This window comes from Hemicordylus capensis, chromosome 1, assembly GCF_027244095.1.
Source record: "Hemicordylus capensis ecotype Gifberg chromosome 1, rHemCap1.1.pri, whole genome shotgun sequence".
Classification (NCBI taxonomy): domain Eukaryota; kingdom Metazoa; phylum Chordata; class Lepidosauria; order Squamata; family Cordylidae; genus Hemicordylus; species Hemicordylus capensis.
Genome location: NC_069657.1, coordinates 360,355,436 through 360,372,848, shown reverse-complemented (window position 1 = coordinate 360,372,848; position 17,413 = coordinate 360,355,436). Strand labels below are relative to the sequence as shown.

The 17,413-nt window shown below is 41.7% G+C and overlaps 1 protein-coding gene across 1 annotated transcript in view; it reads right to left on the bottom strand.

Moving 5' to 3' along the window:
* Nucleotides 1–17,413, bottom strand: part of UST (uronyl 2-sulfotransferase) — a 216,327-nt gene that overhangs the window by 19,734 nt on the left and 179,180 nt on the right. The window contains exon 7 of the mRNA XM_053291570.1: nt 17,209–17,366. Coding sequence (XP_053147545.1) covers nt 17,209–17,366 — 158 coding nt within the window. The remainder of the gene's footprint in view (nt 1–17,208; nt 17,367–17,413) is intronic.

Sequence of the window (17,413 nt, the reverse complement as noted above, 5' to 3'; positions counted from 1 at the left end):
GAAAGAAAAGCACATTCCTGTACCAACTGTAGGATGATAAGTACCACAGGCTACCTATGGTCCAAGTACTGGGTGCTGCAGCAGAGGTGACTTGGTTCCTGTACCTTTGCTGGTGTGTGAGGAAGAGACATTCAATAGTTGTCTGGTCACAACATGCACTCTTCAGTTGCTACCAGCATGCCATATTCCCTGCCCTTTGCATTATAAAGTTATAAAGGGGTCTAGCAAAGACGGCTCCCTGATCTTCCCACCTAGTTTCATTTCACTTGAATAAAGGGTGGACTTCATTCAATTCTACTCTTACCAGGGTAAGAATGTAATGCCCTTTGAGTATAGCCCTGGAGAATGGGCCATGAGGTCCACTGAAACCTCTGCTCATGGTTCATGAAATCTAGAACCAGGCCAGCCAATGGGCCTTAACATAAGTCGTCAGTTTTCCAAGCAGTTCAAAACATTAGGGCAGGAGTGGGCATATAAAAATCCATCTCTCCTGTGTCTGCATAAATAGCTCCGGGGTTGCTATAAAGCTTGTCCTAATTGCCAAGACCTTGAAAATAAGCTTGCAGCTAACCCGCTACCCAGCTGCAAAAGAGGGGTGTATCATCAAAAGAACTTTAAGAGTCACCTGAATATAAGCCTGAATTCAAAACTCAATGGAAAAATTTAGCTGGAGCCACCAAATTTTGGACTGACTCAAGTTACAGCCACAAAAAATCTGCTGAGTATGATTTCTAACAAAACACTAACATTGCTTCTGGAACATATGGAAAGGGAGTGAGTTTGTTAGCAATTCAAGTCAGATTTGCAAAGATTGGCAAGCTTTTGGTGAATGACAACAGAAACTGAGGCTTGTGAAAATATTTTAGACCATTACTGCTTTGCACAGCTTTGCCGGATAGGTTGTTTAACAGTTATAAACCCGGGTTTCTTCTGATTGCATAAAGTGTTAACATACTAATCCTTTGCTTCAGGTCCAATTTATAATTTACCAATTTAACTGATGCTTCTTGAATGCCATACTATTGGCCATAGGCATTTTATCTGTGCATTTCATTTTTGTGCAAAATACAAAACCACATAGCTAAGAAAAAAGGGGATTAACAAATCCTTCCTGTTTGGGTGTCCAATTAGAATCTGCTCTTCAGTGAGACAGTTTCTCATCTACTTCTGATGCATTTAGCTTGTGGGTAGAATCGGTGAAACCAATAGGTGCCAGGGTTGGCCCTTGTGTAGCCCTATTTGCCACTAATCTGATCACACCAGGGGCGGAGCTATAACTGTGTAGACGGGTTCAAAGAACTCAAGCTTCCCAGCGTCTGGGGACTGCCTGATTCGCCCCTGCCCCCGTGCTCCAGCTGGTCCTCATTCCCCAGCCATGTTCATGGCTGGGTGCACATTTTGTTCGTTCTCTTCCTCGCTCAAGGGGGAAAAATGAACAAAACATGCACCCAGCAACCAACACGGCTGGGAAATGAGCTCCAGAGAGCTTGCACGGCCCTTCCAGGGGTCTGGCCATGCTTCCTTACACATGACATCTCTGCAGCTCATTTCCCAGCCATGATGTCACACACAGAGGGGAGAGTGGCCAGAGTCCTGGAAGGGCCACAGGAGTCCTTCAGGGATCTGGCCATGCCCCCTTGTGTGCGACGACACATCGGGGTGTTATTGCCGCTCGTGTGTGCTGCACACGTGTCCCCAAAGAATCCAATAGGTCTGCTGTGGCCACTAGCATTGCCACTGGATCATACCATTTGAATGAACACTGAAATAAATTACTAGGTTTTGAGAGAAGAGCACTGACAGAGTGTGCAGTTCATATCAACTTTTGCATGCCTGATTCACTTGTTCCAGACTTCACTCCTTCAACCCTTATGTTTTCAGCAGAGAAGCTCAACCTTGGTGTATTTTAGATTCAAAGAGTACTCTAAAGTTCTCTCTTGAGTTGGCTAATGTACTTTAACAACAACAAATATTTATATACCGCTTTTCAACAAAAGTTTCCAAAGCGGTTTACAAAAAGAAATAATAAATAAATAAGACGGCTCCCTGTCCCCAAAGGGCTCACAATCTAAAAAGAAACATAAGATAGACAGCAGCAACAGTCACTGAAAGTACTTCACTTCTCCAATCAACCCTCCATGAGAAATTTAAGGGACCTGGGTTTGTGAATGAGACTGCAGATTTGAGGCTAGTAACGCCAGGGACCCCCAAACATCATATGCTTCCCACACTTAACATTAACTGAGAGGAAACAGTCTGAAAATACTACATTGTCCTTTTAAAGTCCAGACTCCAAACAGAGAGCCTAATTTCCTATTTTTATCCCCCACATGAAATTACACAGTACCTAAGAGACTTGTGTATAGGCCTAGCCTAAGCCTCCTGTAAAGGTTGCTTGGTGAGCTGCTGCCCAGATTGATCCTTACCACCCACCCGACCTCCAGTTTGGGAGTACTTCTCAATACAAACCACTCTCTGATACTTCAGGTGGATGTGGTGGTCAGGAGGGCTTTTTATCAGCTTCGGCTGATAGACCAACTGTGTCCTTTCCTGGAAGAAAGAGACCTTAAAACAGTGTTGCACATGCTGGTAACCTCTAGGCTTGACTACTGCAATGTGCTCTACATTGCACTGCCTTTGTGCAGTGATTGATGTCAGAATGCGGCTGCCAGATTGGTCTCTGGGACGTCCCAAGGAACTCATTTTACTCCTGTCTGCCAATCAGTTTCCAGGCAAAACACAAAATGCTGATTATTATTTATTTAGTTAGCATATTTATATACCACCCAAAACTAACAGCTCTGGGCGGTACCTACAGTATAAAGCCCTTAGCTGCTTGGGCCCAGGGTATTTAAGAGAACACCTTCCTCGTTATGAACCACATTGACTATTAAGATTGTCAAAGCGGTTATCTGAAAGTTCTGCTATTTTCACTGATGGTGACTCAAAGATGAGCCTTCTCCAGCCATTCCTGATGGTTTTTAGGAAACAACTGAAGACACATCTCTTCAGTCAGGCTTTTGGTTGAATTTTACACATGTTTAAATGTTGTTTACACATTTTTGGTTCTTTTTATTTGAGATTTCTGTAGTAGCTATTAAATATATAAAATATATTAACAGCTGTTTGTCAGGGATTTGCTAAATAAATCTCTAAGTTCCTTTTAATCATTCTTTATGTACCAGATCCAACACATGAAAATATGAGATTTTCAATACAAACCATGAATCCACTCTCATTTGCTACCAGAGAATCTACACTCAGAACACCTCAAAAACAACAAAACCCTGTACTCCATGGGTTAGAAACCCATGGGGGTGGTTGGCACCCTATGTGCACAACACCACCACTCGCTCTGGGCCACCCCAGCACCCCACAAGTGCAGTTATGCGGCTGCTGAAACCTCCATGATTCCCTATGGAGAAAAACCTTAAAGAGATGTGTAAACTTCAACAAATCACCAAAAATCAGCCTCTGCCCAAATCCTTTGAAAAAATTCTGGTAGCTTCCTTGCCCCCCTTGGGCACTACCACCAACCCCACACAGCTCTAGGCCACCCCTTTCCCCCCAACATGAAGTGATACACCTCCATTATACCTTATGGGGGAAAACCTTAAAGACGCGTAATCTTCAACAATTCACCAAAAAGCAGCCCTTTGCCCAATCCCTCTGCAATTTGGGTGGTAGCCTCCACCCATTAGGCACTAGCACCCCACCCCACTCTTTTGGCCCTGGGACCCATTTTTTGATCCAAATCGATTCAGATTTGGATTAATTCGGATCTGAATCGAATCTGGGGTGATTCGGATGCGTCAGATTTGGACCCAAAAATGAATTTGGGGTGTTTCAATTCGGATCTGAAACACCAAAAATCCAAATTGCACACCCCTACAAACCAAGCACAGCTGCTGTGCTCCTTGTTTGCCACCCTCACATTATTTGAAAACCAGAAGGTAAAACATAGTGCTGCTCAATGCAGCTGCTGCTTCCTCTGCATGTCACTGACATTTTGGAGCCACATATAGTGGTGGCTGTTACTGCCAACTCAAAGTGGTGTGCCAGAAACTGAGTGTACCTTTTCCTCTTAGTCTGGATTAGTCTGGAGGTCACATGTGATTGACCCAGCTTTTTTGCAAAGCTGGGTTGGTGATCCCTGCTGGCTCAGGGCCAAGTCCAGCTATATTGCTCCCTCTGGGTGGGGCTACTCTCTGGCTAAGTTGAATAGTGTCAAACGCAAACCAAAGCACAGGAAAGGTGTGTAAGTACCACAATGAGCACCAAAAGTGGAACACACTCATTCTTTGAACTAGACTAGAGGGACACTTCCCAAAAATGTTGGCCACCATTACTTTTATTTGTTGTAACCAGGATATAATTCTTTGGTAGACATGTTCCAAGAACATGAACCAGCCTGGGTCTGGAGGTTGCCAAGGACCACTCAGTTGTCACTCACTGCTCACCCCCACCACTACCTCTTCTCACTTGCCACTGCTGGTAAAGAGCTGAATGGCCGCATTCCTCTCTCCAGCAAATGAGAAAGGAATGGGGCCTTCTAGCTTCTTACCGGAGTGCAAGCTGTCTGCGAAATGTAGGAAGCACATGCACCCTGTGTTGGCATCTAGGCCCATAAGCATTCTCCATTCCCCAGCTGACTTTTGGGCCGGTAAAAAGCTTCTTTCCAGCCATTAAGCTGGAAGGCCCTGTTCCTCTCTTGTTTGCTAGGGAGAGGAACGGGGCCATTCAGCCCCTTACCACTGTGACAGTCAGCTGGCAAGTGGCTGATGGGTGTGGAGTGGGTGGCAGGAGTGGTTGGTGGGTGACATCAGCAGCAAGTCACTGCATGTGGTGAACAGGGCCACCCCTGCCCTTTCTACATCACTGGTTGCGATCTCTCATATAACCCAGAAATAGGCCATATGCTGGAGATGACACACTGCTGCAAATAAAGACAGAGGAAGCTAACTATGCTTATACTATCATTTCCTCATCTTTCTTCCAAGTGGCATAGACCAAGTTGACTCTCAATTGTTTTTCCAGTAGATGTTCACATGGTGTTTTTTTTAAAAAAATGCATGCATGTAAATTTACTCTTACTCGTCTAGTCTCTACGTTTTACACACACACACACACACACACACACACACACACACACACACACTTCATACTTATACAATTTTTAGCTGGTGCATAAGAAACATCTTGTGGGTGAGCCAAAAGCAATCAACAGTCAAGGCACTAACACTCATATGGAATATATTTAGGGAAAAGGGAGAAAATATTCAAAATGAGCAGCTACGTTATTTTAAATTGGTTTTATGTGTACAAGGCAGAGCTGGAATTTCAAAGCTGGCTTTTGCTTGCATTCATCATAAAGCATGTTATATGAGGAGCTGCTGCTACCATTAGCAAAACAGCTGTTGCTGCTGTTAGAAAATCAGTGTGCAACCATTTCCCCCCCTCTGGTGAGTAGGAATGACATGAGAAATTACTCTTCTTCTTCTTCAGCTTTGATGAAGAAGAGGGAAACACTTGGAATTCAAAACAGTAATCTTTCCCTACTTGTCTTTGTGTTTTGCAAAAAAAATAACAAAAAAGTGTTCTTTTAAAATATATTCAAGTGAGGGCCCTTCCCCAATATCTTCTTGAGGTATTTTTAAAATAAATGGGTTGTGAAACACATGTTCTTGATATCTGTCATGTGTGCATTTTGTACTCTAGCACTGTACCCAACTTCCTCCCCTCCTGCAAAATAGACCAACAAATTATATGGTTTCCATACAATAAATGGAGAAAATTGGAGGTGGTTGCAGAGAGGAAATAGGAAATTTTTACAAATTCAGATGCATTATAACTTAGATTCCTTAATGGATGTTCCTATTCCAAACATTACCACAAAACTGAAACATTTATCTTCAAATTATATTTTTGACACACTTCAGAAATTAACAAGTGTTGACTGGGCTGTTGAATAAAATCCTTGAACCCTGTTTTCATCTAAACCTTCTTCAACAACACTATTTTGTTTATAGGTGCAATACATTCAGCTATCTGCCACTTAAAATCTGAATACAGTTTTGCTATCAGTCTTTTTTTGGGGTATGATTCTTCACACAGGAATAATAAAAGAATCTAAGATGCAGTGAGTGAAAATCATCTTATGCTGAGATAAAGATCAAAGCTGCGGAGGTCGGCAACTGCAGCAGCAAATCCATTAATGCTAGAGAGCACGAGCAATATCGTTTTAATTTTATCCTGAAACAAAGAGTTTGAGCCAAAAGGCACTGGAACTATATTTTCCCATGTCTCCCAGTGGCAATGAACACTCCATGCAAGTGTTCAGGTGCTAAAGATGATCCATAGACTCCATCTTGGTAAACAATCTGATCTTGAAACTAGGTAACCACTTCATCTCACTTGTTTTATTTACTGGTTTATTTATCCAGTTGGGTTTTATAACATTGCCTCAAGGGAAAAACATTCCAGTGTGTTTCTGAACCAGACACAGCAAGGCATAAGGTACCCTCTGGCAGTAGTCTGTGGCTCTTGCAAAGAGACCCTGTGTAGTTATTTTCTTTTTATTTGGACCTCACTATGTAATGATTTGGCTTGTGTCAAATCATTTGGCTGGAAGATCCTAGCTCTAGGGCCCAACGGGCCTTTTAGAGATAGGTTTTCTATTGTCTGCCAAGAATGGAGGTTCTGTTACATGCTTTGGCTGGCTCATTAGATTTACTTACAACATCTCATGCTTCAAGAGAGTAGAAAACACTAATATCGTCATCTGAGTTATACACAACCCTAACAGGTCTTCCTAGAAAAAAAATGCAGTTGCCTGCAGCGCTAATCTGTTTAAAACAATTTCTTGGCACAGAAGAAAGTGAAAGCTTTTACAAAAGATATGTAAGACACAAGGCTTTTACTAGCTGGTCCCTTGCGGATCCAAGATACACATACTTTTTATTTTTATTACCCCAAAGTATGAAATTTCATCCATATTAGTCTAGTCCCAAAACTAGATTCTTTATCAATAGTCCTATTGAAAGCATTCCACAAGAGGCATAAAAACATGAAACCAAACAAGTCCTCGAATCTGAAATATTTCCAGAACAGAAGCAAAATAAGAACAAGTTGTTCTGGTAAGAACTAATCTGCCTACTTTACTTTCACTTTTCCTACAACTGGACTAAATTTTGTTAAAATTGGTTAGGCATTTTATAAGTTAGCCCACTTGTGCCTCAAACGTTCATGAGTCCACCATCTTGAATCAGGGTGGATGACATAATCACAAACTATGCATTCGAGCTGTCCCTATGTGTCACTCACGAAAACTGTACCAAATCTTGTTCAAATGAGTTAAGTGGTCCACCATCTTGAATCGGGGTGGATGACATCATAACAAACTATGCCATCTAGAAGTCCCCATGTGTCCCTACAACTGTGCCCAATTTGGTTCAAATTGGCAAAGCAGTTCACAAATTAGTCCACGTGCGCTAACTTTGGGGTGGGTGACATCATCACAAACTATGCTGTTGAGGTGTCCCTATGTCTCACTACAACCATACTCCATTTGGTTTATATTAGTCCAGGCATTGCAAAGTTGATCAGGGGGATACACACACATGCACACGCACACACACACACACACACACACACACACACACTCTGCTGGGTGATCCCATAAGCTTACTTTCCTTAAGGAACATAGGAAGCTGTCATATACCGGCAGACCATTAGTCCATCTAGCTCAGTATTGTCTACACAGACTGGCCGCAGCTTCGCCAAGGTTGCAGGCAGGAACCTCTTTCAACCCCATCTTGGAGATGTCAGGGAGGGAACGTGGAACCTTTTGCATGAAAGCATGCAGATACTCTTACCAGAGTGTCTCCATCCCCTAAGGGAAATATCTTACAGTGCTCATGCACTCAGTCTCTCATTCAACTAGGGCAGACCCTGCTTAGCAAAGGGAACAAGTCATGCTTGCTACCACAAGACCAGCTCTCCTCCAACAGACAAGCTCTCCTCCCAGATGTAGGCTAAAAAGATTTTTTTAAAAATGGTTCTGTAGCTCCATGTTCCAGGACATGTTCAACCTTAATAAGGTTAATTGCCTGGTGGTGTTTCATCAACCACCCATTATAATATTGTTTAAAAGTGCACTTTATACTAAAATGAAAATTGGGTTATTGCTAAACTCTATCCCATTGCATGGGAAACAAAGTATTATGCACTTACAGTGCTCAAAGAGACCCCATAATGTTGTAATAATATAATCACTCTATGTCTATAGATGCTTAGAACAGAACCTGTTTCCATTTCTTATAAATCACCTAGAGGCACACTGAGTGGATAGTACAAACGTGGAATGAATGAATGAATGAATGAATCCTTTGGGGTTTTTTTTGGAAAGGGTAAAAATTTGTTAAAAATCACCCACTTGCCCATTTCTTTTGTGAGCTGGGTGGTAGGTAGCAACCATCATGCCCTACCACCAAACCCACTTTGGTGTCCCTAGGAGCTACCCATGAGGAATAATGGGGTGTTTTGAGTCTCCCCATTGTTCCCTATGGCCAAAATACTCAAAACGTTTTGAGTTTTGTTTCATTGAAACAACCAGCTCGACTTCTGTTCCAACAAAACGTTTCAGTGCTCTGCATTTTGTTTCAAGCTCGAAACAAAATGTAAAACCCATTTTGTGCAAACCCCTAGTAAATAAGGTGAATATTTTTTTATGTTGCAGCTTGTGTTATATTTAATTCAATCCACAGATTTCCAAACATATGTGGATAACTCTGCGTACTTGTTACCACAAAACCGGATTGATACAGGACATTTGTAGCATCCTTGGGATATTATATATCCCCCAAACCATTTGCAGAGATATTAAGAATGAGAACGTTATCTATTATGAATGCAGAAAAAGTATTTCAGTTTCCCATGCAATGCGATTGCCAATACTCCAATTGGCAATACCCCCATATCCATATTAATATGAACTACATTTTAAAATAATATTACAAAGACGTAGTGGATGAATACCGTAGGACACATAACCTCATTAAACTTGAGCCTGACCTGGAACGTGGCATTGCATAATACTGAAAACAATTTTTAAATTATTTTTGCCTTCTAAAATGAGGTATGGTCCACCCTTTCTTTTGAGAGTTACCACATATTGGTTTTTTAAAAAGTATTTTAATTAGTTTTAAATTAATTTTAAATTGTTTTATATTGCTTTTAGCACTGTGTTTTAAATGGTCTATGTTTTTATGTCTTTTTAAATTTGTTGTACACCGCCCAGAGCCTTTGGATGGGAAGGTTTATAAATGTAATACATAAAATAAAATAAAATAAAATAAAATAAAATAAAATAAAAATAATAAACAAACTCTAGCAGTACATCTTTTCATTCACAATGGAGTGGCTAAGACTGAACCACTTGCTGGTGGCGGTGATGGTGGTGAGGGAAAGACAGTAGCACAGATATGCCTCCCAATGCTAACTACATTCATGACAAATGGATTTTTGTATCCTAATGGCATAACCAGTTTTGTTTTTCTTTTAGCAAGCATCCAAAAAATTAGCTTGAAAGCAAGTCCAGGGAAGCTGGTGACAGGGAAACAAATCAGCCCATCAGCAGGCTGACCCCAGGGAGGATCCATGGGTGACTCTATAACAAAGCAACTGCTTTGTCTAGAAACCAGAAATGATCATTGAAGGAAATAGCTCCACAGCTTGCTATCCTGAATAGGCTAGAAAATGCCAACATTATAATGTGAAATCAAGGATAAACTAAATCATAATATAAAACACAAACTGTACAATTTACACAAGAAGTTAGGCTGACTTATCCAATACCATGTGGAATGCATGTTATTAGAAAGGGAACAATGAAAATAATCTACAGAGCTCTTTGGAGAAGTCTGTTGGAGATGCAGTTCCTGCATGGCATCGACTCTTAGCACCAGTAGTAACCCTTTTGACCACTAGGGGCATTAGGGGTAGAGACAGCCAGTAAAGGCATTCCCTCTGTCACCATGCTTTCTCTACTCTACTTTCCCTTTGTTAGACTCAGGTTTCATTCTCTCACCTGGAGAGCAGACTTCATTCTTCTTCCCTTCCCCTCTTCTTGTATGAAACTAGCAACCAAGCATGTAGTTCTTATCTATCTCCCTGATCTTATCCCTCCCTAAACAAACTACTTTATTTTGGAACTTTAACTCCATGTCTCTAGACAACATTAATTAGCAGTGCTCCCTTACCCTACACAGCTTCTGCTGTAGCTGGGACAGATAAAGAAATCCCCCTCCTGAGCTCTCTAACAAATTCTTCCCTCAGTCCGCTTCTAAATTCTAAGAGAGAGAAAAGTGCAAGTTCTGAAGCCTGTAAGAAGGTAAATTATTAACTATGCTGGAAGACTCAGAGGCCTGTAGTGGTTTCAGTAGTCAGAGTAGCCACAAACTGAGGATGGCTAATTTGATCACTTCTAAAATGTAGAGAGTATCTTCCTAGTTTCTGCTTCCAGCCGCCGCCTCCTGAAACTATGTTCTGACATTTGGGGCTGCCAGAATGTAACTCTGTATAAACTATGTATGCACATGATGTATGCTGCTTGTACACAAGGACAAGTATGAGTTCTGGGTTGTGGCAGCTTATGCTGTGTAGCATTGCAGTGAACAGGCTCCAATAATGCACAGCTCTATAGAGCTTCCAACTCCCCTAATGACTGGGCAAAAGCACCCAAACACTTTCCAAACTCTTGTTGCAATCAATTACTAAGTTGGCTACCTGATCTAGCTTATCTTTGCAAGCCTATTATTTCAGATCTGGCTTCTCATCTACTGACTTGTACTACAATGCTAATTTTCTGACTTGGTTCAGACTCTCTTTTTTATTTGGCCTACCATCTCAATTTTATTTGGCCTACCTCATCTCGTGAGGGATTAGGCTAATCTTTCCTTAACATTTGGAGCACTCGAAGCTAGCCTACAGCTAGAGAAGTCTTACACTGGGAACTCTACCAACCTTTTCTGACCCAAATATTTCATGCCCAACATCTGGTATCAGTGATCAGCTATTTTATCAGACAGGATGGAAACAGATAATGGCTACTGTGTGGTTTAGCAACCTACTATGCAGAAAGCACTGCAACACATACTGTATGGAGGCTGTAACCATGTGAGAAGACAGCCATCTGACTATGTAGTTTCTGACTACATTGTAACATTGGATTTACTCGCTTTTCACAACTGCTCAGAAATCTGGGTAGGCAACAGTGGTGACCATGAACTTAACTGAAAAACTAAAGATAATTCTTCTTTCTGTGTGCTACAGCCACCATCGAGTAAATTTTCATGCAAGCCATTGTGTGACCAGCGATTGTTGGTTCAGACTATAAAAGACTGTAATCCAAGGTTATGCTCTTGGTACCCTGCCAGCCACACTTGATCATCTAGACTACTTGCATTCATGACAGATGGGGGATTTTATCACAAATGTCATGCCAGTGAATGGAAGCCAGCTTCTCATTTCATAAGGCTATTGCATAATATCTGCCACCTCAGCTGAACTGCAGAGCCATCTAATGGCACAGTGGGGAAATGACTTGATTAGCAAGCCAGTGGTTGCCGGTTCGAATCCCCACAGGCACCTATATTGGGCAGCAGCGACACAGGAAGATGCTGAAAGACATCATCTCATACTGCGGGGAGATGGCAATGGTAAACCCCTCCTGTATTCTACCAAAGACAACCACAGGGCTCTGTGGTCACCAGGACAGGTCAACACCGACCTGACGGCACACTCTACAGCTGAACTGCAAAACGTTCAAGACAATTTTTCTGGCTTCAGAACAAATTCTGATGGGACAATCCTTGCTGCTCCCTAAGAGCCATCAGACAATTTAATATTCACCTTACAGAACCCTTGTTTAAGAGAATGTCTTCAGAGGAAATTCAAGGAACATTATTTTAAAGAAGTTAACACTTAAAAATACTTAAATATTCAGATATATTCTAAATATAAAAGCTGGCAACCCAGATATGTAAAAGCCCATTTCCAGATTTAAAAATAGAAAGAACAGTAAACCTTCTGCCTTTATAAAAGTGAACATACATATATGTATACTATACACATACACATACAGTATAATAAGCTGCACTGGTCCATCCAGGTCAGTATGTCTACTCTGGAAATGGCTCTCCAGGGTTTCAGACAGAGCCTTTCCCAGTTCTACTTGGACATGCCAATAAATTGAACCCAAAAGCTTGTTTGCTATACCGCAGTTATCCTTGCTTCCCCTATACTTTATAGGCATAGTTGCTCAAGTAGTAATGTATAAAATATGGTACTGTTCCATTCAGAGAATTGTATTTTTCAATCTCAGACTCAATACAAAGAACAGAGGTGGAACATAGGTTCTACATACACATTGTAATTTCACTGAACAAAATGTAATTTATGGAAAAGACTTACAGCACAATGGAAATGTATGAACAGTCAGTTGTTTTATAATGGTATGAAAAAAAGGGAGATAATGCCACCTTCTGGCCAAATCAAGTTAGTTTTGAACTTAACAGATTTTCATATTTAATGACATGTTTAAGATTGGGTCTTTCACAATTTGTTTTAATCCCCTCTCCCCCCAGCAATTTTTGGTGTTTAATATTTGCTCTTCAAATGTGCATTTTTTTTAATTTTCTGGAAGATTTAGTCTACCACTAACATGAAAATACTTGTACCAGAATATCCAACTTTTTGGTATTCTCATTTACTCAAAAAGACGTAAGAATGATCACATTCTAACTTAAGTGATCAAAAAGCACTTGCATACTCTGAACTGATACTGTTAAAATATTTTAAGAAACTTGACAACCTTCCAGAAGACCATTTAGTTAAAACATGCCATTGGCACTACCAAGGGGAATCAATAGGCAGATATGCTATCCCATATTCTGCAAATGTACTCTCTGCCTTCACTAGTGGAACAAGTCCTTGGGGTAGGAGTACTGGCTCCTTGAACAGGATGCCATCCAAGACGCTGGTTTGGTCCAACATTCGAAGTTCTCCTCATCGTATCCTTACTTCAAGAAAAACAGATCCACTTCACAGTATCTACCAAAGCACCATTAAGGAAGGCATTTACCAGTTTAAGTTTTCAAACCATGCCCTCGGCATATCTTGAGGGCAGATTTCCCATGGAACAGCACTTTTGGCACTGTGGCCAGGGGCAGGTGGAGGACATTAATTATGTCCTACACCATTCCTTTTATGAAACAGTAAGAGAAAAACTCTGGGTCTGATAATTAATAAACTCATGGATTCTGAAACAGAATGTGTTGATTACTTGGCAGATGTGTTTCCTTATGTTAGTTATCAAGTGGTCATTTTTGCTTTATTGTCTTTTAAAATAAGGAAGAGAACAGTATCTGCTATGCCTGCTACACATCTGGCTAAGTTGTAGTTCTAGGACTAGCTCTCTTATTTGAGTTGTACCCATCAGAGTTGTAACTAGTTAGCTAATTTAGGATTATATCTTTTAATTTTTATGTGTATAGTTTAGCTAGTTAAGTTTTTTTTTACTGACTTACGTGTTATCTGTTTTTCTTTAAGTATGATGCATTAGCTATTATGTTTTATGTTGTTTTACTATGTTTTAATTTATGTGTGATGACCTGTGGTTACAATAAACTTGTATACTCTGTATCTCAAAAGGATACTGTCAAACATGAAACAACAATGAATGAATGAATGAATGAAAAAACAGAGATCACTTCAAAACTATTTTAGTAAGACATTTGGGCTTCCGACTTCCTCTGTGAGCCAAGGTGACAGCTTAAAGAATATTGAGGGTGGTGGAATTCTTAGCAGAGTGGCACACTTTACACACATATCTTCAATATTATCTTCAAGACTGAGGTCCTGTGGTACAGGGTTTCAAGTCTATAGATCCAAAAGTTCTCTCTCTCTCCTAATATCCATGGATGGTGTAAGAATACAGGAAGGGAATTTTCTATGGCCATGTTGACCAGACTACTAGACAAGGGTTTTAGGAAAATCCAGGCTTTGGGGCCTGTGAAGTCAAGAATATGCCTTCTAAGCTGTCTGTAATATTTGTTTTTCAGACAGTTTCCAAATGTCAAAAGGTGCATCTTTCAAGAAGACACACTTGGGTGGCCTTTCTGCTTTGAGTGCATTTCTGCATCAAAGAAATCAAGATGCTATGACATATATGTATAGCTTGATAATGTATGTTAATTCTGTGATTGATTTTAAATTGTAAGTTTTTAATTGTTCTTATGTTTTTTATATGTGTTTTTAACTGTTTTATTATTGTGAACTGCCCAGAGACACGAGTTTGGGGTGGTATACAAGTGTAATAAATAAATAAATAATAAATAAAAATATATTGACAGGATGGGCATAAACCAAAGAAGTCCCTGTCTGGTTCTCTTGTGGTACATGCTTTGCAGTGGTGTTTTGGTTGAAACTCTTAGGTGCAGGGATGTCTGTGTCAATTGAGTAGAAATTGTGTGGATCATGGTCCAAGACTGGTTGATAGGTTGTTGTGTGGGTCAGGAGTAGTCTGAATTCATCTGGCCAATCAATATTGAGATGGCGGTGGGGCAGGGACAAGTTTGAAGGGGTGATGTCTTTTACAGGATATAAGGATGAGGTAACAAGACTGTAGAGGGTAGGAAGGAAGAAGGAAGGAAAAAACCCTGACCGATTCCGGATAGAACATCTAAGTCTATTTATGATTAGAACATGTAACCTGTGCCCTGAGTGCTGCATTGCATTGCTGTCTTCTGAGATTATGAAGGAATAATTGGGTGAGAATAAATATCCTTGATTTTATTATCCATTGTGTGTATTCTTGAATCTCAGGGGGAAAGAAATCAGTCAGACAAAGAAAATAACCTAGACTTCTGAATGCTCTTTTCTCTTTTTGGGAAGAGAGAATTTTGATATAATAATTTCTTACAATGGTCTCTCTACAGGAAATATTTCCAAATCAGAAATAACATGTTTTGCCATGGACTGTTTGAGCTTTTTATTGCAATTACCAATTTTCGACTTCCAAATCACATATCAAGGCCTACTGCTTTCCCTCCCAAAATACCGAATGTTGCATCCAGAGCTTACTTTTGGCAACGTATTAAGCCTCTTCACACGACCCCTCTAACCCTGAGGCAGGCAAACCTCAGTTCAACACTCATGTGAACCAGCGCCAATCTCAAATCTTCAGTTTTGGAGCCCTGGTGTCCAAAACTGGGTAACCCTGAGCCTGTCCCTTGATTGTAACCCAGGTTAGTGTGCTGGAGGAGTTGTGGAGTCCAGGCTTACCACTCCTGTGTCCAAATCTGCCACTCAGTCAGCGCCCCTCCCCCTTCTGGCTGGGAATCACAGAGTCCTGTGACTAGAACAGATGTTTCTGAAGGGTTCTGCTGCCTTGCTGAGCAATCTCAGTGCTTCCAAGGTGGGAGCATCCCTAGCTGGAAATTGCCTGTCAACAGGTGACATCACTGGTGCTGGCCACACCCACCCATACAGCCCTAGCCATCCACTCCTTGGCAGCTTAAAGGGCTAGGGACCACTGCTACAGTGGGGAGCACATGCAAGGGAAGTTTTAGTCCCCTTCCACAGGACAGCCCCTTAAACAGTGTTCTCTCTAATTTATTTCCATCTCTGTACAGAATGACTTTTGTTCTGGGAGACAGTATCAAGGCAGTGTGTGCGCATATGTATATTCAGAGTGGAACCTTCCTGATTCTATCTGAGCGGGATCTAAAATTAACTGAGCAGACATAAAAAAACCTTGTGTGCATGCACGTGCACACACCTTAGAGGAACACTGGCCCCCACCATCCCTGGGAGGAGCTGCAAAGGATGGGGGCAGAAACTAGGAGCACTGGCTGCACCCATGCTGACGTCATGGGGAAGCCAGCATGGCAATCCCAACACCCTGCTATACTCATGACCCATTATGTTAGTCTCGGCGTTCTGCAGAGCAGATACCCCGCAAGTCATCAGTCTCCCCATGAGGCGTTCCTTGTAGAGCTGTGCAAGACTGCAGCGTGTGTGTGTGTGTGTGTATGTGAAGAAAATGCTGTGGGGAGCATGGAGCACCCTATCAGGGCACCTGCCATGCTGAAGAGATGCCAGGGTGCACATGGGAGCCTGGTGGCAGCTGCAACATAACCCCCCCTGCTACTGCACAGAGGAAGTGCCGCCAAATGGGCAGAGCTGGCTAGCCGATCCTCTCAAGCAGGTCCCCTGCTGTCTGCACAGGAGCAGTGCTGCCCATCCTATCCCCCCCACACAAACCTGCCCGCCACTTGCACATGGACAGTGCTGCCCAATGGGCAGAACCTGCACATCCCTCCATGCAGAAGTTGCGGCAGAGAAGGTGCATGAACTGGCGGGTGGCCCGAACAGCCACTCAGACCTGCATGGCCAATGGAAAAAGCACACCCTCCAATCCCCGGAAGCAGTCCATGGTGCGCTGGTACTGGCAGCCTATATTTACACTGCCAGGTGCAGGAATGCAATCCCCGTGCACACAGCAGTGTCCTTGGAAACTAGTGGAAGTGTACCCTTTATCACCCATGCCTGCACTCCGGAATGCACAAGCATGATAACGTGCCTGGGAAATGCAGGCACTACTTCTTAGATCCTAGGAGCCCCATGCCAGAAGGGAGACTGATTCAATAGCCAACTCACAGAGCCTGTCAACCGACCCCATATTCCCGTCTCCAAGGGGGCTGTGGAGTATCTCAGGGCAAGCACCCATGGCCAGTGGCAGGCTCACCAAAGTCCCTGGTAAACCTCCTGAGTGAGGACAGTGTCCAAATTGCACTCCATGGGACAGTGTCCAAACTGCACTTCCATTACAAATCCAGGATATCACTTTAAGCTAACATTAGGTAAGAAAAATGCTATCTTGTACAATCAGTAGCAGAAATGAAGTACAGCAGCAGCTTTCCATCTAAGCCCAGCAGTGTACTTATATGGCAATTGCTTGATAGAGGATACATTAAATATGTAATAATTTATTTTAACTTAATTGATGCATTTAAAAAAATATTTATTGCTCATTTAGTATGCAAAGTTATGAATCTTAAAATGAAACAAATAGAAACGCCTACAGAGTAATAAAAGCCAATTAATGATAACATCAACAGGCAACAGCTATCTTACAAAAGAAGTTACCTGGGTTTTTGTAGATGCTGAGTACATCCTTGAAATAATGAGGTAAAAATCTTTCTAGTAAAAGCAGCACATCCTCCAATTCTTCCAGAATCCCCACAAGTAGGAAATTTTCATTCACATTCACTTTTGCTCTTTCGAGGGCCCATTCGCCAGGCTCCCTTGAAGAATATAAGATAATCACCTTCTTCAAATTGAATTTTTCAAA